Raw genomic sequence first — 20,671 nt, 5'->3', positions numbered from 1 at the left:
GAAATGTAGATCTGGAGGATGGGGGCGAGGGAGGCTAGTCATTAGTGAGCCATCTGTAAGGGATTTAAGTCGTGGCCATCAGATAGGGATGGAGGGAGCTGTCTCTCAGGAGTGCTGCAATTGAGTGCGGAGAGTCCTGAGCAGGCCCTGCAGGCCCAGCAACCTCCTCTGACAGCCCACGCCCACAAATGGAGACCTGAAATCCCTCAGGACCACATGTGTCCTCTACTGCAAGGCTCCTCCAGCCCTCTTCTCCTTAGCAACTGTAATAGTACCTGAGTGCATTTGTCATGTGTGTGGTACCCTGTGGCAGAGTCTATGGCATAGACCTGACATACATGAAGTCACTGACCCCACAGAGGCCAGCATTGGCAACATTGCTCCATATTACAAATGAGGAAACCGGCTCCGACCAGTGACACAAAGTGACACAGCTAATGTCTTAGGTGTCAGAGCCCATGCCGTGAGTTACACACTTCCTCCAAATGATTATGTCCTTCCTATTGCTGGCCCTTAGACAGCACTGGAAGTTGCAGCCAGCTATGGGCAGCCAGCTACTGAATTCAGGACACAATGATTAACTTGGCTAAACTGGGAGGTCCAAGGAGCCGTGCAAGCGGCACAGGATCAGGACTTGAAAGGCAAGTGTCCCAGCCTGGTGTTTCTACAACCCAGGTCATATCACCAGATGAATGACCTTACTCAGCATCGGATTCTCCACGGGGCTGTAAGGAGAACCAAATGAGCAGTAGCTGGAAGCCTGCTAAGGTGCCTGAAGATTGCATTTTGATTTTTGCTTAACTCATAGATCTCTCTAGTATTGATATAGTTGAGTTCCCCCAAGTCACGGCTACCTCCAGTTTGGTCTTGATGGTTCCATCCTGACAATTTCCAGAGCTGGAAGTGACTCATCAGCTGAGTCTGTCCAGAGTCTTCAGAGAACATCCTTGGAAGGCACCTGGGGGAATCTTCCCTTGGTGGGGGAAACGCTTAGCACTGGGAGGGTGATGCCGGCGCCGCAGAGGGGCAGTGGCAAAGTAGGTCGAGCCCAGAGTACTTGGCGTGTTCTGTTCTTTCTACTCTAGGCTTTGCTTTGTCAGTAAAACAAAGTGTTGGGCTCTGTCGTGTGGGCTCAGGGCCCAGCTGGATGAGGTAGACAGCCCGGCCCACATGGAACGCACAGTCTTGCAGACAGCTGCTGCACTGCTGAGCTGCCTGTCTGCAGGTCGGACGCAGTGCAAGTTCCCAGGCGCTGATCTCTCTGCCGTCCTCTAGGGTCCAGAAGAGCTCACACCGGAGGATGCCCCTCTTCTTTCGGAAGCGGAAACCCAGTGAGGAGGCTCGAAAACGCCTGGAGTACCAGATGTGTCTGGTAAGGCTCAGCGTATTCTCTCGGGCTCCTCGGCTCCCCTTTTGCACCCTGGGTAACTCTGCCTTCCCAGCCCTGGGAGTGCCCTTCCTCGCAGGATGCGTGTGTGGCACTACCTGATGGTTTCTTTCCCTGCTGGACCTCAGTCACTGTGGCTGTGGCCCCTTCCAGCTCCTTACATCTATGGGCTTTTCCCTTATTTTCTCCATTCTACAAGGATGTTTTACCTGAATACTTTTTTTTTTCTTTTAAAGCCTTGAGAACTAGGTGTGGTGGCTTATACCTGTGATCTTGGCCTCTGGGAGGCTGAGGCAAGAAGACTGCCCCAGGTTCAGTGCTATAGAGGGCTACACTGTGAGTCCAGGTTAGCCTGAGCTATAGAGATCCTGTCTGCAGAAATAGCCTCAGTTGCACCAGGAAATAAAATGTTGCATGTGCTCAGACAGCCCCTAACCCAGTCACTGAGGGCAGGGTGAGAAAGCAAGAACTCAGGAAGGGAATGCAGAGAGCCAACCAAAACAAAACAAAAAGGCTGAAAAACCATAACCAGTTACCACTAACCTTTATTTTTTTTTAAAGATTTATTTATTTATTTTATGTATGTGAGCACACTGTAGCTGTACAGATGGTTGTGAGCCTTCATGTCGTTGTTGGGGATTGAATTTAGGACCTCTGCTCCCTCCAGTCAGCCCCGCTTGCTCAGTCCCTTCTCACTCAGCCCCAAAGATTTATTTATTATTATACATAAGTACACTGTAGCTGTCTTCAGACGCACCAGAAGAGGGCGTCAGATCTCATTACGGGTGGTTGTGAGCCACCATGTGGTTGTGGGATTTGAACTCAGGACCTTTTGGAAGAGCAGTCAGTACTCTTAACCTCTGAGCCATCTTGCCAGCCCCACCACTAATCTTAAGAAGCAAAACACAGTGAATGCTCACAGGATGAGCAGAATTTTGTAAACACACAGAAGGAGTGGAAGACTTTTGGGGGGACAGGAGGTGGGGCTGGATTTATCTCAGGTGTAGCCCTGGCTGTCCTAGAACTTGCTCTGTAGACCAGGCTGCCTTCAACCTCAGATCCGCCTGCCTCTGCTTCCTGAGAGCTGGGATTAAAGGTGTGCGCCACCACTGCCCAGAAGGCTTGACTTTCCAAAGCCTTTCCCTTGAGGCTGTGCAGAGCTAGTTCTTGGGAAGTGCAGCAGGAAGACAGGAGTCGGAACCAGGGTTGTCTACATGATGAGTTTGAAGCGACGTGAGACCCGGTCTCAAAAACATTTCATTTAAAAAAACATCTTTTTCTCCCCAGGCAAAAGAAGCTGGGGCAGATGACATTCTCGACATCTCTAAATGTGAGCTCTCTGAGGTAAACAGGATGACGCAGGCTGTGAATTTAATCTGTCCTGTTTTCTTGGGTCCTTGGGGAAAAAACAGATAATGGCATGAGACTTTGAAAATGGCAGAAGTAAAAGACGGGCAGGTAGCTCCACCAATGAAATGCTGGACCTGTGAGCACGAGGGCTTGCTAGCCAGCCATCCAGTTGAGTCAACAGACTATGTTCAGTGAGAGACTGTCTCAAAGCATAAGGTAGGGAAAGAGACGCTCACAGTCTGCCTCACCTGTGTGCAAGCATGCGCACACAGACACATCCAGGAGCACTAATTAAGAAATTATATTGTGTTCTTTTCCAAAAGAATTGAGATGATCTTTTGGCCTCAACATAACTTGCAAAAGTCAGGGCCTACTTAGAAAGGGAGGCAGGTGGGGTAGAACGCACCTGTATTCCCAGCATCCCATTCGCAAGGCAGAGGTGGGGAGTTTGAGGTCAACCTGGGCTACATAGTAAAACCCTGGAGAAAGGCAGGACAGAAAACTGTAGGCAAAAGTCGGTGGCAGCATTCACCATGCTTTCGAGGTGCCTGGCATTTAACCAGGACGGGAAAGTCGGGGGAGGGAAACTACATCTACAGATGCCTGAGGCTCCACCTGTCGATGGTTCCTGGTACCACAGAATAGGTAGGCCAGAGCAGGCTGGGCAGTCCTGCCAGCTGACTGAAGAGGGCTGACAACGCCCCCAGCTCCCCTCTTCCATAGCCCTCTCCTAGCTCAGCACTGTTCTCCCAGACAGTGACTTACTGTCATTAGTCACCTCCCAACACCAGCGCCACAGAGAGATAGGTGAGACACTGGTAGGTGACGAGGTGCTAACCCGTCTTTGTCTTATCTTAGATTCCATTTGGGGCTTTTGCAACGTGCAAAGTTCTACAGAAAAAGGTGAGCAGTCTTGTTCAGACTCACTTGCTGGATGTCTGCTTGGGGGAACCACATGAGACTTAGAGGAACCCTCATTCCCCCCACACACACACCACCACCAGTGCCATTAATAGAAAGGACACTCAATGCGTTCCGCCACTCCCTCAGTTAGAAGGAGATGAAAGTGTTTACACACAGGTGGATACATGAACACCACCAGGTCTGGAAACGTGCTCCCTGCCTATAGTGCATCAAAATTCTTACCTCTGAGCAGGAGTTAACGTCTAACAAAAACAGCCATGGTTGACACAGGCTGAGTAACAATCACATGACAGCCTGGGATAAACACTAACTATTCAGCCTGTTAGCTTATTAGTTGTCATGGCCGCCCTTGCAGAAAGGCACTTTACTACTCCATGGAGCAGGAAAGGTCAAGCTCTTGATAGCTGACCCCTTCTCAGAATCAAAGGATAGCTAGACTCCCAGACTCCCTTTCACCCTAGGACTTCCAGCCCTCTGAGTCAGGTTCAGAAGTGCCCACGGAGCACAACATGGCCGCCCTGTGCCAAGCCAATTACCTTGCCCTTAGGCCCTTAGCCTTCCTGTCTGCTGCTCTCTTACAGTGTGTTCTCTCTCTCTCTCTCTCTCTCTCTCTCTCTCACTCTTTCTCCCCCCCTCTCCCTCTCCCTCTCTCTCCCCTCCCCCCTTTCCTCCTAGGTGTTGATTGTCCATACAAACCACCTCACCTCCCTGCTTCCCAAGTCCTGCAGCCTCTTGAGCCTTGTCACCATCAAGGTACTGGGCGTCCTCCAGGCATCGGGGACTGGGGTCCAGGTGGCAGCTGAGCCTCTACACCCTCCTAGTGTTCTCTGTTAAAGTTTATAGTTGTGTGTGGCTGGTAAAGAGAGGGCAACTTGACTCCTCAGTGACCAGCATGGCCTCCCTCCTCCCTGTGGATCCCTCCTGGACATGGTAGATCATAGTATAGTTACAGGTCAGCCACAGATTATTCTGTATGGAGGTGAAGCTGGTAGGGTGGGTCCTTTACCCTAGGAGTAAAGACTGAAAATGTACACTCTCCTCCACGCTAGCTCCCACAGGTGGGGTTGGGGTAGTTTTGGCTCCATGGCGGTTCTTTTGTTAAGCAGTAGTCTCACTATGCAGTCAGTCCTAGCTGGCCTAGAACTGGCTATGCTCAAGCCTTTACCATGCTGATTACCCGCTCTGCCTCTGAGTCCCACCCCAGGCCATGCATAATTTTTATAGTCAGTAAAATGAGAATACTGAAGCCAGACATGGTAGCGAATATCTACAATCCTGAGACTGACAAAGAGGCTGAGGCAAGAGAATTGATCTAGCCTGGGCTACATCTTAAGAGCCTTGCTCTAAACCTTAAAAGAAGACTATGAGCTGGTGAGCTGCTGGAGTTGGGAGTGCTGGCATATCCCTTTAGTCCCAGCAGAGGCGGGCAGATCTCTGAGTTCAAGGCCAGCCAGGACTACATACCGAGACCTTGCTTCAAAAAAGGGGCAGGGCCTGGAGAGATGGCTCAGAGGTTAAGAGCACTGTCAGCTCTTCCAGAGGTCCTGAGTTCAATTCCCAGCAACCACATGGTGGCTCACAGTCATCTGTAATGGGATCTGATGCCTTTTTCTGGTGTGTCTGTCTGAAGACAGTGACAGTGTACTCACATAAAATAAATGAATAAGTCTTTTAAAAAAAAAACACAGATATGGTGATGCACACCTTTAATCCCAGCACTCAGAGGCTGGTGGGTCTCGGAGTTTGAGACCAGCCTGATCTACAGTGTGAGTTGTGAGTTCCAGGATAGCCAGTGCTATGTAGAGAGCCCATCTCAAAACACTACAAATAATAATATATAAAAGATCTGTGAGATAGAATGCGGACCGGTGGGCAGGAGGAAGGGGCACCACCAAACTGCCAGGGTACGAGGTGGCCTTATCACCTGTCAGCTGCTCTGGAGTCTGGGATTTGGGGGCCTGACATGTTTGTTCTGTAGGTTCTGGATCTCCATGAGAACCAGCTGACAGCCCTTCCTGATGACATGGGGCAGCTGACAGTCCTGCAGGTAAGGCTGCAGGGCATAGACTTCTATAATGAAGGGAGGTTCTGATGTACAGTCAGCAGTGGGCCCCGCCCCAGCTGTGCGCAGTGTGGGTGCCGCATGACCGTGACAGTCTTCCAGGACCCGGCTTGTACTCCACACTCAGTGGGCCCCGTCTATGCTCAGCATGGATGCCGCCTGGCTGTGAGAATCTTCCAGAACCTGGCTTATACTCCACACTATTTCATGGCTTCATAGCTTTAGCTTCTCCTCCCAAAAACAAATCCCCAGTGGGCCTTTGTCCAAGGACTGTAGAGATGGCTTGGTGGTGAAGAACACTGGCTATTCTTACACAGGACCCTGGTTGGGTTCCCAGCATGGCAGCTAACAACTCCAGTTTTAGAAGTTCTAATGCCCTCTTCTGGCCTCTTCAGGTACTGCACACAGGTGGTGCACACAAGTATTGCACTTACATGTAGGCAATACACGTAAAAAAGAACATTTTAAATATTTTTTTAAAAGGACAGATTCTGGGCACTCCAGGCTCCCTGGTGCTTTGTCTACAGCTGCTTCTGCTCTGCCTGAGTGCTTGATTTAGGGCTAGCCCTGAGCTAGACGTCCCCATTGCTCACCAGCAGAAACCATACCAGAGCCCTTACACCTTTCTCCTTCCACATTGGCTCATGCAATTCCTAGGCATCCTGCATTAGTATCAATGTTAAGCCCTCACGTGTGTCCAAGGGCTTGGACACGTGACTTAAATCTCAGTTTTCCCATGTCTTAAATGGGACCACAGCAACCTATACCTCCCTCTCAGGGCTGCTGCAGGCATATTCAGCGCTCGATGGAACAGGGCTGAGTGTGCAGATGCCACCGTTGTCCCGTGGGGGGGGCTCATGTCACTGTTGTCTTTCTTAGGTATTGAATGTGGAAAGAAATCAACTCACGCATCTCCCTCGCTCTATTGGGAACCTGCTGCAGCTCCAGACGCTCAATGTAAAAGGTGGGGACACAAAGCCCTGTCGCGCCATCCTCAGGCAACTCCAGAGTCAGGCCACTGAGTGTGAGGGCAACGCTGCAGGCCAGACTGACCTCCCGCTAGATCCCTCTGTCTCCATGGCAACCAGAGGCAATATATCTGTAAAGAGTTCCATGACCCTCAGAATCAGAGACTTGTGGGGCAGAAGACAGGCCAATGTAGTGACGGGTAAGCTAAGTGACGGGAACAGGGTGTAGTGATGAGCAAGACAGAAGGAGGTGCTGCTGTAGCCACTCCTTGTGGCTCGGGACACTCCGACTGATGCTGGCCCCACGACTGTGGCTGGCCTGACAAGTCCTCAAGGCAGGCAGAGGATGGGGCATGCCCAGCTAACATGAGGAAAGTGAGGCTCAGAGCAGTAGCTTGCACAGGACTCCCACCCTGCAGTGAGGTAAGTGACTAGCCAGGTGCCAGGGTAGTGTTTTCATCCTCCAAAGAGGACTGGCCTCCCCGTGGTCCAAGCTCTTCATCGTTCTCTTGCTGCCCCTGGCCTCTGCACAGTGTCAGCTCATCCTGTGACTGATGGGAGACAGTGGTGCTGTATTACAGAGACGAGGCCCCGGGAGGGAAGGCCAGGTGTCCTGAGCTGCTCGGCTAATAAGCAGTGACAGCCTCCCGGCCACATTCCCTGGGCGGCCGGAGGCTCTGGGGCACTGAGTTTGCCATCTGGGTCTCTGCAGACAACAAGCTGAAGGAGCTTCCTGACACCCTGGGGGAGCTGCGGAGCCTGCGGACACTCGACATTAGTGAGAACGAGATTCAGAGACTTCCCCAGATGCTGGCGCACGTGCGGACCCTGGAGGTGAGGCAGGGGCAATCTCTCCAGTGCTGCTCACTGGAGCTACCCTCTCTACCTGTCTTAGTCAGGGTTTCTATTCCTGCACAAACATCATGACCAAGAAGCAGTTGGGGAGGAAAGGGTTTATTCAGCTTACTCTTCCACATTGCTGTTCATCACCAAGGAAGTCAGGACTGGAACTCAAGCAGGCCAGAAAGCAGGAGCTGATGCAGAGGCCATGGAGGGATGTTCTTTACTGGCTTGCTTCCCCTGGCTTGCTCAGCCTGCTCTCTTATAGAACCAAGATTACCAGCCCAGAGATGGCACCACCCACAAGGGGATCTCCCCCCTTGATCACTAGGTGAGAAAATGCCTTACAGCTGGATCTCATGGAGGCATTTTCTCAACTGAAGCTCCTCTATCTGTGATAACTCCAGCTGTGTCAAGTTGACACACAAAACCAGCCAGTACACTACCTGAGTGCCCGGTCCCAGCACATACAAGCAACCTGTCTAGGACACACAGCAGACTGTGCGGGGGTTTAAAGCCAGGCTGAGTGTCTCTTGAGACAGAATCCATGGCTACTCCTCCCCTCAGGTAATAGAAATGCTGTCATCTGTGCTGGTGCCCAAGAACTAATGGCTACCAAGCCAACATGTGGCTCATATAGCCAAGGTGACCCTAACTAATTAAAACTGAAGTGAGGGCTGTTTGTGACAGGGCATACCTGTAATCATGGCACTTGTGACAGGGCACACGTGTAATCCTGGCATCTGTGACAGGGCACACCTGTAATCATGATACCTGTGACAGGGCACACCTGTAATCATGACACCTGTGACAGCACACCTGTAATCATGGCACCTGTGACAGGGCACACCTGTAATCATGACACCTGTGACAGCACACCTGTAATCATGGCACCTGTGACAGGGCACACCTGTAATCATGGCACCTGTGACAGGGCACACCTGTAGTGATGGCATCTGTGACAGGGCACACCTGTGATCATGGTACCTGTGACAGGACACACCTGTAATCATGGCACCTGTGACTGGGCACACCTGTAATCATGGCACCTGTGACTGGGCACACCTGTAATCATGGCACCTGTGACAAGACACACCTGTAATCATGGCACCTGTGACAGGGCACATGTGTAATCCTGGCATCTGTGACAGAGCACACCTGTAATCATGGCACCTGTGACAGGGCACACCTGTAATCATGGCATCTGTGACAGGGCACACCTATAATCATGGTACCTGTGACAGGACACACCTGTAATCATGGCACTTGTGACAGGGCACATGTGTAATCCTGGCACCTGTGACAGGGCACACCTGTAATCATGACACCTGTGACAGGGCACACCTGTAATCATGGCACCTGTGACGGCACACCTGTAATCATGGCACCTGTGACAGGGCACACCTGTAGTCATGGCATCTGTGACAGGGCACACCTGTAGTCATGGTACCTGTGACAGGACACACCTGTAATCATGGCACCTGTGACTGGGCACACGTGTAATCATGGCACCTGTGACAGGGCACACCTGTAATCATGGCATCTGTGACAGGGCACACCTGTAATCATGGCACTTGGAAGGCCACAAGTTCAATGCAGCCTGGACCACGGAACAAGATCTTGTCTCAAGGAAAGAAAAGTGGGTCTGGGGCAGTGACTCCGTGGGGAGAGTGCTTGCAAAGGGCCTGGACTCGGGCCCTAGAGCCAGTGCTGTAAAAGCTCGGAGCCTGTGATCCCAGCCCCGGGGAGATGGAGACAGGTGGGTCCTGGGCCTTACTAGCCAGCTTACCAAGTTACAGGCAGGTGAGAAACCATCTCAAAAAGCAAAGTGGATAGTTCCTAATGATCAACACTCAGGGTTCTCCCCTGTCCCTCCACACTTGCAGACATGAAGGCATGCACACACAACACAAGAAATACACATGCGACACATGCACACACGTGACTTGCAGCCACCAGACTGGGCAGTGTGGCCCAGAGTCCACATTGCAGCTACTACACTTTACCAATGATAACAAAAGTCACCAAGGTGGGATCAATGCTCTTTAAACCTGGCCTTCTCTGCCCCCTGGGTGCTCCTGGTAGTCAGGGGAGACAGTCAGCACCCAAGTTAATAACAAAACCAGGTGACTTTCAACTGTACACTGTAAAGAAGGGGTTCCCTGTGTCCACAGACGCTGAGCCTCAACGCCTTGGCAATGGTCTACCCCCCACCAGAGGTGTGTGGCGCTGGCACTGCGGCCGTGCAGCAGTTCCTCTGCAAAGGTAAACCAGGTCACCCCCGGAAGCCATCCCCTGCCACCAGGATGGGGACAGCAGAGACTAGCTGGTACAGACCACCTGGCTGGAGGTCAGGGTCCTGTGAGGGAAACAGGCACAGTGAACGATCACAGGGACTGAGCACCCAGGGTGACCTAGAAGAGCAGAGGCGCCGGAGGCTTAGGCTGGGGAAGGCCGGTGTGAGAATGCAGCTGACGCCTGAGGGCCAGGAAAAAGACTGGGTTTCTAGCTTGGAGGCAGTGATAAGGGGCCTAGAGGAAGTAGGAGAGCCTGGGCATGATAGAGAGAGGGCCGGTGTAGCTGGGGTGCTGGAGGCCATGGAGCAAAGCTAAGGGGAGGGGCAGTGTCCAGCAGGAGAGCTGGTTTCACAAAGATCACATTGTAGAGTAACAACGCACGCAAAGAGAGAGGCGAAAGAAAATGGAGGGCAGCCAGCTAGGCAGGCCCCTGGGGCCACCAAGGGGAGACCCCAGTGGCCTGAGCTTGTAGGAAGCGAGGTTAAGCATCACTAGGGACTAATGCTTAGGGCCCCCATTGGTCTAGGACCAGGAGGGAGCAGCCTCAGGTGTTGTCAGCTATGGCTCCTGTCACCTGGGACAGTCTCAGGGTACAGCCTCTGCTCATGTGAATTATTAATGGTGCACAGCGCAGGGAGCAAAAGAGGCCACATCTACAGCCTGGAGCTGTAGGGGGGGGGTGGCATAGAGCACAGGGCACTCACCTGATATGTCAGGCCCTGGATGCCATCCCCTGAGGAAAGTCCCAGACCTGATATCTTCCTAAACAGGAGGCACACAGCGCCAACAGTAAGGCTGATAGCCTTTGCGTTAACTAAAAGTTCTCTTCAGACAGTACCATCTAGGGAAGAAAAAGTCAGTCAGCGAGCGAGTCTTTGCAGTGTGTACCTGCCCAATAGGACTCATTTTTATTTGTATTCTGACTTCTTATTATACCAACTTACTATATTGGCCTTGAACTTAGAATCCTCCTGCCTCAGCCTCCTGCGTACTGGGGCTGTAGTTGCGCTCCACTGTTTGGGTCCTTCAAAAGCACACTCTCCAGGGCTGGAGAGATGGCTCAGTGGTTAAGAACACTGGCTGCTGTTCTAGAGGACCCAGCACCGACATGGCAGCTCAAGTTCTAAGAGATCCAATGCCCTCTTGTGGCCTCCAAAGGCACCAGACATACACACAGACACAGAAAACACTCAGACATGTAAAATAAATTGTTCAAATAATAATAAAATTAAAATGTAAACAAACAGCCAGACTTCAGTGTCTACACAATCGTTACATTAAAAGTCTATGGAGAGCCAGACAGTGGTGGTGCACACCTCTAATCCCAGCACTCAGAGGCAGAGGCAGGTGGATCCCTGAGTTCGAGGCCAGCCTGGTCTACAGAGTGAGTTCTAAGATGGCAAGGGCTGCACGGAGAAACCCTGTCTCGAAAAGGCAAGGCAAAATGATCCGCAGTTCGAGGTCAGGCTACGGCACCCCACAGACCTGTCTTAACTGGAGCAGCAGCTCAGCCGCTGGGTTTTGGCTGCTGTACGTGAAGCCCTAAGTTCGAGCCCCAGGACCACATACTGTGTATGTAGCAGCCCAGACCTATAATCCTAGCACTCCAGAGGTAGCAGAGGTGTATAGTACATGCCAGCCTGAGACATTTGAGACCCTGTTTCCAAATAAATAATAAGCTATTGCTGAGTATGATAATGAGTTCTTGGAAAGACAGGGAGATGAGTGTCAGTCCTGGGCCAGCCTGGGTTATGGAGTGAGTTCAAGGTTAGCCTGAGCTATGTAGCAAGACCTTGTCTCCCTCTCCCTCTCTGTATGTTGTCAGTGTCTGTTCAGGCTGAACACTCAGGCCCTCAACTCAGTTCCCTGGCGACAGAAAGAGAAGCCATGTTGTCTGCAGCCGCTCACAACCGCACTGTCCCTAGTAGCAGTGCCCAGCAATAGAATGAATGATTTCATACTCACATGTGAATACCACACCGCATTGAAAAGAGCAAACTGCTTACAGCAAGCTGGAAGAGTCTCTGTGGGAGAGTAGAGGGAGAGGCAGGCACTGGGAAGTACGCTTGTACCGGGCCAGCACCACCCCTGGCCTGTAAGGGTGTGTTTGCCTTAAATGTTCTTCCAGCTGTAGCAGAGCAGTTGTCTAGGGTACATGAACCTTTGGCTTCAGTTTCTAGCTGCTAAAATAAAGGAAAAAAATAATCAGGATAGAGTAGTATACACCTATAATGTTTATACACCTGGGGAAACAGACACAGGAAGATTGTGAATTTGAGGCCAGCCTGGGCCACCTACTGAGGATCAATACCAAAGTAATGGGTTTGTTTTGTTTTGTTTTGTTTTTCGAGACAGGGTTTCTCTGTGTAGCCCTGGCTGTCCTGGAACTCACTCTGTAGACCAGGCTGGCCTCGAACTCAGAAATCCACCTGCCTCTGCCTCCCAAATGCTGGGATTAAAGGCGTGCGCACCACGCCCGGCCCAAAGTAATGTTTTAAGATCTTCTAATGTTTATATAAGCAACAGACATAAAAATGAACGAAAGAAAAATAAAAATGAACGAGTATACATGCATATCCTGACTACAGAGCTCAAGTATACATGACATTATGTAGTGTACTCCCTAGGGGATTGAACCTGGGCCCTCACACATAGTAGACAACAGCTCTACCATTCATCCAGCCCTTTTTCTGTTTTTCTTCTTTTTTTTTTAAAGCTTTATTTATTTACTGTATACACACTGACTGTTCTACATATATATCTGCATGTCAGAAGAGGCACCAGATCTCATAGATGGCTGTGAGCCACCACGTGGTTGCTGGGAATTGAACTCATGACGTCTGGAAGAGCAATCAGTGCTCTCAACCTCTGAGCCATCTCTCCAGCCCCCTTTTTCTGTTTTTCATTTTGAGACAGGGTCTTGCTGTTACTCAGGCTGGTCTTGAACTTGCTCTGTAGCCCTCGAAGGCTTAGAACTTGCAGTTATTCTGGTTTCTGAGTAGCTGGGTTACAAGCCTATGTCACCAGGCCTGACACTAGGCAGTGATCGTTAGACAGCAGGGCAGCCCAGCTCAGGAAGATGAGAGTGGACTGAGCCAGCAGCTGGGGTCTCCTGGCCAGCCTGTGCCTCTTCCCACAGAGTCAGGACTGGACTATTACCCACCTTCTCAGTACCTGCTGCCAGTCCTGGAGCAAGATGGAGCAGAGAACACCCAAGACAGCCCCGATGGACCCGCAAGCCGATTCTCCAGGGAGGAGGCTGAATGGCAGGTAAGATGAGCTGCCTGCATGGGCGTGCCGGTGGGGGGGGCGTGCCTGCATGGGCATCGAGGGCTGCCAGCAAAAGAAGTGTTCAGAGCTGTGCCCACAGATTCCCCCTCAGAACCACAGGCCCAGCGACCACGGCTGCCCCAGGCCACCAGCTCACCACACATCAGCTGTCCCGGTTTCTTCTCTGTTCCCTGAACAAACCATGCCCCTGTCTCCACAACATCTCCGGGCAAGCCACTCCCACCTGGAACTCTTCCCTGCACAGGCTTTGATTTTCATTTTATCTTAGTAATTATTTATTTTTTTATATTTAGCCAAGGATGACTTTAAACTTTAAAAACGTATTTATTATTAATCTCTCTATGTGTATATATGTGCGTGTACCCACTCTGCCACATATGTTGGGGCTCAAGGACAACTTCGTAGGGTTTTTTCTCCTCTGCTCTTTAGCAGGTTCTGGTTGACCATGGGCCATCAGGCCTGTGTGAAACAATTTCCTGCTGCAGAGCCAGCTCTCCAGCCTCTCAGTGTATTTTAATTTTTTTAAATCTATTTTGTGGAGAAGAAGGAAGGCACATGAACACCAGAGGACAGTCCTCAGGAGCCAGTCCTTTGCTGCCACACTGTGGGTCCTAGGGATCAATCTCGGGTCACCAGGCTTGGTGGCAGTAGCCGTGTCACTGGCCCTGGTTGTCAGAGTAGACAATCACCAGCCCAGGTCAGACCTGCTCTGGGCTCTCCGTCCTTCGTGTTGCCCTGGTAGCACTCCACAGTGCTGAACTCAGCAAAGGATTGCGTGCTAAACAATCCATCCCCACTGCATGACGGAGCTTCAAGGGAGTCAAGAGCATGTCCGGATTGTCCACAAGCCACTCAGTGGCCAGGACAGCCCCATGACTCTGGTCTAGTGAAGGGGACACAGGTCAGCGCCAGTGGCAGGAAGGCTCTAGAAAGTCCCCAGCTGTAGGCCAGCATGGCACAGGAGGCAGGAGTGGAGGAAACCTTGGCAAGGTTTGCCACAGTCATCTGGACACCTGCTACTGCAGCAGGCAGGACCTGCCTCTGCCACCTCTGCTCTCATCCCAGCTCACAAAGTCAGGTCTTTGATGGCCGTAGGTGGGAACTCCAGCTGCCTTTGGTGTAGCCTCAGTCTTCCAGAAAGCCTTTCACTGCTTTGCCGTTGTTAATGGGAGTGTACCTGTGACTGTCTCTTTAAGAAGTTAATGGAAATTGGACAGGGAAGAGGAGATTAAGCAGGAGCCCTGTACCCTTCATGCGTGGACTCATCTGTAGTGCCTGTTGGGCCTTATCTGAATTAACCTCCACTTTCTCTGTAGAATAATTCTCCAGGACCTGTCTAGTACCTTTGTGTTTGCAGAGGTCTGGGCGGCCAGAGATGGGTACTGCAGTATGTTACACAGATAGCCAAGGATACAGGCAGCCCCTGTTTTGATCTTTCTGAGTCCCAGGCCACCTGCCCAGCACTGCCTTCCAGGGCTGTCTTGAAGGACAGTGGTGTCAGCACATGGTGGTTCTTGCTCTGGAGCCCAGGACCCTTTATCAGCTCTCCTTCCATCTCCTCATACGGTGGGGCAGGTTGGGTGCGCTGTGGCGGGCACAGTGGAAACCACAGCCACCGACCTGTCCTCACCTCTGCTCTTCTCCCCAGAATCGGTTCTCCGACTACGAGAAGCGGAAGGTAAGGGCTTCCCCTGCTGCTTTCGTTCTCCCTGAGGATTGCAGCTCCTCAGAAGCTGAGGGGTGGCGTCCTTCTGCCTCTGATTTAGGCATGAAGGGCAGACATCTTGTCCCCGCAGGAGCAGAAGATGCTGGAGAAGCTGGAGTTCGAGCGGCGCCTGGACCTTGGGCAGCGGGAGCACGCTGAGCTACTGCAGCAGAGCCACAGCCACAAGGACGAGATCCTGCAGACGGTCAAGCAGGTGTGTGGCCGCACAGCAGCCGGCCTGGGACCCGCACGGGCCGTGGTGCCTAGGCGGTGGCAAAGCAGGGGATTACTCTGTCCTGCCGACCCCTGGAAGCAGCAATGGAGGCCCTGACTAGATACCCTGACCTTGAGCACAAGACACAGGAGGGACCGACCCCAGGTCACAAAGGAACCTGCAGAGTGAGACAGGAACTCCACTCTCCTTACCCCAGTCAGAGTCCCTCCAGTGCCCACTCGTGGGGTTCCTGTGTGTCCCCCGCTCAGGAGCAGACACGGCTAGAGCAGGACCTGAGCGAGCGCCAGCGCTGTCTGGATGCAGAGCGGCAGCAGCTGCAGGAGCAGCTCAAGCAGACGGAGCAGAGCATCGCCAGCCGCATTCAGAGACTCCTGCAGGACAACCAGAGGTCAGTCCTGGCCAGCCCGAGTGCCCTCTGAGGACCAGGGGCTCTCCTCGGTCTTCATCCCTGCCCGAGCGCTCCTCTGATAGGAACCAAGAAAACTGTTTCAGTTTGGTTCTCAGAATGGGGTTCTGTCACCAGACAGCTGACCCCGCAGCTCATTTCCCTTCTGTATATCAGCAGGCAGGAATCACAGCCTTCCTGCGTTTGGCTTCCAAGGAGCCTGTCGCCTGAGGTTAGCCAATCACCCTATAGGCAACAGGCTGTCTTATATAGAACAGACTGTCTAATATAAGAACTTCATGACAGGATTGCAGAGAAAGGAGCCAAGTAGAGATCTCAAGAAGCCTGAAAATACCTAGTTTGGGGTCCGCCGCAGAAGGTTCTAGAAACTGGCTGCAGCCGCATGCCCCACTAGCTCTAGGCTTCCTGCTTCCAGGCCTTGTTCCCCTGTCATCTGTCAGAGCTTCAGGAGAGAAAGCCCTGCTGGTGCTTCCGTGCCAGGCGCTGTATTCCCACAGCTTACCCAGTCGCCTAGGAAGTGCTTCACCCTGTCACAGGAGAGCTAGAGGGGGCTCCCCAGCTCGAGCAGAGCTCCTGGGTGATTGATGGCTCAGTCAGTGTGGTGAGGGGGCAGCCTGGTTGGAAGCAGCATTGTTGGCGCCCACAGGACCACAGGTCTCTGGTTTTTCCCACAGGCAAAAGAAGAGTTCTGAGATTCTGAAATCGCTGGAGAATGAGAGGTGAGTGGGCCTCTGGGACCACATGTCTAGAGAAAGTTCCCTGAGTGCTCACAGCTCTGGGAGACAGACACCCTAGGGTGCTCACAGCCCTGGGAGATGGACATGCTGGGGGACTCACAACTCTGAGGGTAGATACCCTTGGGTGCTCACAGCCCTGGGGAAAGGCAGCCGTAGGCCCTTCCAGCTTGTGCTGGGCAATCACCCTAATGCTCTAGGATAGGGTCACCTCTTGGCATCTAACTAATAGTGATTCTTTTTGAGTTTCCTAAAATATATATACACTTGTGAAAAAAACTCAAAAATATGAAGGAAGAAAGCTGGATGTGTAATGACTATCTGTACTTCAGGTATAAAAACATTTTTAAAAATTAGTCCAGATGTGGTTGTGTATCCCTTTAATCCCAGCACAAAGGAGACAGAGGCAATTGGATCTCTGTGAGTTCAAGGCCAACCTGGTCTACATAGTGAATTCCAGGACAGCCAGAGCTGCATAGAGAGACCTTGTTGTAAACCAAAAATAAATGAATGAAATTTTTTAAAATTCATGTCTGTAAAAAAAAGAATGTGATACTTTTGTCCCCCAAGCAACAGAGCAATAGCTGCTCAAGTCCCTCAGGTATGTGAAGTATTTGCCTAGAGCCTCACACAGCCCCTGTCTGCTCTAAACCCTCTCCAGAGCCCTGTAAAACCCGGTACGATACGATACGATACGATACGATACGATACGATACGATACGATACGATACAAACACAAATAGCAGCTCTGCTCTACTAGGGGAAATATGCTCACACCAATACAGACACAGGGTTTTTCCAAGTATTGTTAATCAGCAGACAGAGAACCCACAGATACACAGGACTGACCACACCACTCCATTGCTAGAAGGGCAAGAATTTAAGCAGCCTCCTCACTCACTCTTCAGATGTTTTGCATGTGGAAAGCAGAGGGACCCATCCCAGGGTTACCACTGGGCACTGTGACAGACAGGAAGTACAGTTGTGGCCCTTGCCTTTTCTCTTTGTCGTGGGTATTTACCAAGTTGGCTACTTTGAGACAGAACACATTTGTCCTAAGGGAGAGTAGGTCAGGCTGGCACACAGCTGTCATTCTCGCATCAGGGAAGCAGAAGCAGGAGTTTGGAGGGATAGGGAGTTCAAAGCCAGCTTCTATTGCACAGTATAGAAGTCCCGCTCCATTCTGTACCAGAAAGGGCCTGAGAGAAGGCTCAGTAAAGAGCTTGCATGAGATGAGGACACAGGCATGAGATGAGTTCAGACCTAGCCTAGCATCCACATAAACTCAAGCATGGCAGTGCATGCCTGTAATTGCAGGATGAGGGACAGAGACAGGAATCTGAGGCTCACTGGCCAGCTGACCTATTGAAGCTCCAGGTTCAATGAGAAATCCTGTCTCAAAAAATCATATGGACAGAGAGAGAGGGAGACGTGTAGCATTGACCCACGGCCTCTGCAAACACGTATACTCGCGCACACACACACACATACACATATATGCACATATGTATACACACACACACACAAGGTAAGACTGAGCATGGTGGGGCATGTCTATAACCCAAGCAATCAAGACAATCCCAAGCTCAAGACCAGCCTGGTCTACATGGGAAGTTCCAGGCTAACGTAGTGAGGCCTGTCCAAAAAAACAAATGAAAAATGAATTTTTAAAAGACAGGAAGGAAGGAGAAACAAACAAACAAAACGATGGTAGGAAGGGCACCTTGGCCTGTTCCTTCCCAAGGTGTCTGCTGTGTCTCTCCTGATTCTCCTGGGCACCACGATAATGGTATTTCTGAGCTATCCTGGGAACCTCCCCTCCCCCAGTCATCTTAGCCCTCACCACCTAGGAAGATCTTGAGAGTCCTCCCTGGGGTCTGCCTAGTCCAATCCTGTTGTGTGGCTGTTGAGGCGCAGCTGAGCAGTAACTGGTGCTGCCATCCATTCAAGCCTTCCTGACAGACCATATCTGGTGCTGGGCTAGACCGGCTCAGAGGACAATCTCGTATCAGTAGCAGCAAGTGGAGCCTCTGAGAGACTCCAGGCCTTGAACTAAGTCACACCCAGGAACAAGGCACTAATCGATCAGGCCAATTCTGGTGAATGCAAAACAGCACATTACAGCGTTTGTGGGTGTATGTATGCAAAGTTTCAGCGTGCATGTGTATATGCAAAGTTTCAGCGTGCGTGCATGTATGCAAAGTTACCTTTAAATGTGTCCACTTCTTATGTCATAGATGAGTTTTATGCCAAAAACCGTGTTTATAGGGGCTGGAGAAATGGCTCAGTAGATGAGAACACTGGCTGCTCTTCCAGAGGACCTGGTTCAATCCCTAGCACCCACATGGTGGCTCACAACCAGCTATAACTCCGGTTCCAAGGGGTGTGATGCCTTCTGGCTTCTGTGGCCCCAGGCACAAATGTGGAGAATAGATATTCACGTAGGCAGAAGACCCATACCCATAATCAGTTTTAAAACCTTGTTTGTACTCTGAAGGCAAAGGCAGCAGTCAGGGCTACATGATAGACCCTCCTCGGATGAATAAAAGCCTGTTTGAGCTGCTTTTAGGCCAATGTCTGTTTATGTACCATACATGGACTTTATTTTCATTATTTTATTTTTCAAGACAGGGCTTCTCTGTGTAGCCCTGGCTGTCTTAGAACTGCTGGCCTTGAACTCACAGACATCTACTTGTGTCTGTCTCCCAAGTGCTGGGATTGAAGGTGTGCACCATCACAGCCTGGCTCTGGTGAGATTCTTGTTGAAATGTATTTGAAGAATGAGTGGATGCGTTTTGCTTTTGCTTTTTCTCCAGAATAAGAATGGAGCAGTTGATGTCCATCACCCAGGAGGAGACAGAGAACCTCAGGCAGCGTGAGATCGCCGGTGAGTTGTGGGAGATTTCTGGACAGAGCTTTCAGGTAGCCTCTCTGTTACCCGGGCAGGGTACTGAGTGTCCACTCTGTGGAAGGGCAGCCAAGTCTGTCCTGGAGCTCAGGCCCCAGGGTCAGCCAAGCTTGGATTCTGAGTCTCGAATTTTCTGTCTATAGAGTGGGGGAAACTACACAGGGAAAACATGGGACCTTCAGGAGGATCCCAGGGGTCAAGCCTGGGCATGTCACAAACCTGTCACCGAGAGCTGGCATCAGCTCACTTGGCTCCTGGGCAGACTTCCCCTTCCTGGTGTGCCCAGTGTGGTCCTGAGCTCCACATGTACCCACCAGTGGCACCTGCCCCAGACAGGTCTGAGAGCCTGCAGCCGGGAGCTGAGGAGGGTCTCTGAAGCTGAGCTTGCCCTTAGTTAAAATGGAGATGGGCTCTCCTTATCTTTGGGGCCTTTGTCCTGGAAGGGCTTTCAGACAGAGCCAGACACTTGACACACAGGTGTTCACCACACCTACAGAGGGCTCAGCCCACTGACAGCTCTGTTCAAGGTCACAGTTAAGGAACAGCTGTGAAAGTCACCGAATGGTGTTTATTAGGTTAATTCCACAGAGGCAGGACCCACATCCAGGGGTTTGAGTTTCTAAGCCTGTCACACTTCCTGGGTGCTTTGCTTTGATTGAACAGGCCTTGCACAGGCTGGGCAAGTACACGGCCACTGAGCCACTCCCGGCCCTGAACTGCTCTCTCTATTTTTAAAGATTTATTTATTTTATTTATATGAGTATACTGTTAATGTTTTCCGACACACCGACATACTGGAAAAGGGCATTGCATCCCATTACAGATGGTTGTGAGCCACCCTGTGGTTGCTGGAAATTGAACTCAGGACCGCTTGAAGAGCAATCTGTACTCTTAACTGCTGAGCCATCTCTCTAGCTCCCCCCCACCCCCGCCTTGACCCCCATCCCCTTACTGCTCTAATAAATCTACCAAAAAACTAGAGAGCTGGCTCAGTAGTTACTGCTCTTCCAAAGGACCTGGATTCTAATCCCAGAACCTTATGGTGGCTCAGGACATCTGTAACTCCAGTCCCAGGGGATGCAGTGCCATCATCTGGCCTCCCCAGGCTCTGCATGTACAGGGTGCACAAGCCTCAAACTCAGAGATTCTCCTGCCTCTGTCTCCTGAGTACTGGGACTACAGACATGCGCCAGCACGGCCCAGCAATGTAGGTATTTTTTAGAGCTGGGTGCTGATACTCATCTGCAATCACGGAACTCAGGATGCTGGGACAGGAGGATTGAGAGTTCAAGGCCAGGCTGGGCTATCTAGCAGTGATGGAAGGAAAGGGGGGCGGGGGGACTTTGTTTAGGATAACTGTCCACCAGTAAGCAGGTGACCCCTTTGGCCTTACCCGGGATCCCTAGCCTTTTCTCAGCGGCTCACAGCCTTCTCTCCACAGCCGCCATGCAGCAGATGCTGACGGAGAGCTGTAAGAGCCGGCTCATCCAGATGGCCTATGAGTCTCAGAGGCAGAGCCTGGCGCAGCAGGCCTGTTCCAGGTAAGGTAAGGAATGTGTGTTCC

General features: G+C 51.4%; 1 protein-coding gene across 16 annotated transcripts in view; it reads left to right on the top strand.

Moving 5' to 3' along the window:
- Positions 1-20,671, top strand: part of Lrsam1 (leucine rich repeat and sterile alpha motif containing 1) — a 36,440-nt gene that overhangs the window by 766 nt on the left and 15,003 nt on the right. For 6 of the 16 annotated variants that reach the window (XM_006497965.3, XM_006497968.3, XM_006497962.3 and 3 more), the window contains exons 3-18: positions 518-641; positions 1,276-1,372; positions 2,675-2,731; positions 3,596-3,640; positions 4,337-4,414; positions 5,640-5,708; positions 6,603-6,687; positions 7,404-7,525; positions 9,706-9,796; positions 12,968-13,098; positions 14,768-14,797; positions 14,916-15,038; positions 15,308-15,447; positions 16,140-16,184; positions 19,016-19,086; positions 20,549-20,648. In XM_006497965.3, the coding sequence (XP_006498028.1) occupies positions 574-641; positions 1,276-1,372; positions 2,675-2,731; positions 3,596-3,640; positions 4,337-4,414; positions 5,640-5,708; positions 6,603-6,687; positions 7,404-7,525; positions 9,706-9,796; positions 12,968-13,098; positions 14,768-14,797; positions 14,916-15,038; positions 15,308-15,447; positions 16,140-16,184; positions 19,016-19,086; positions 20,549-20,648 (1,352 nt within the window). In that variant the 5' untranslated portion in view covers positions 518-573. Of the gene's footprint in view, positions 1-517; positions 642-1,275; positions 1,373-2,674; positions 2,732-3,595; positions 3,641-4,336; positions 4,415-5,639; positions 5,709-6,602; positions 6,688-7,403; positions 7,526-9,705; positions 9,797-12,967; positions 13,099-14,767; positions 14,798-14,915; positions 15,039-15,307; positions 15,448-16,139; positions 16,185-19,015; positions 19,087-20,548; positions 20,654-20,671 lie in introns of all 16 variants that reach the window. The other 10 variants (XM_006497970.3, NM_001379439.1, NM_001379442.1 and 7 more) reach the window with 4 other exon arrangements.

Source organism: Mus musculus, chromosome 2, assembly GCF_000001635.26.
Source record: "Mus musculus strain C57BL/6J chromosome 2, GRCm38.p6 C57BL/6J".
NCBI classification, from domain to species: Eukaryota; Metazoa; Chordata; class Mammalia; order Rodentia; family Muridae; genus Mus; species Mus musculus.
This window is presented reverse-complemented; position numbering and strand designations above follow the sequence as displayed.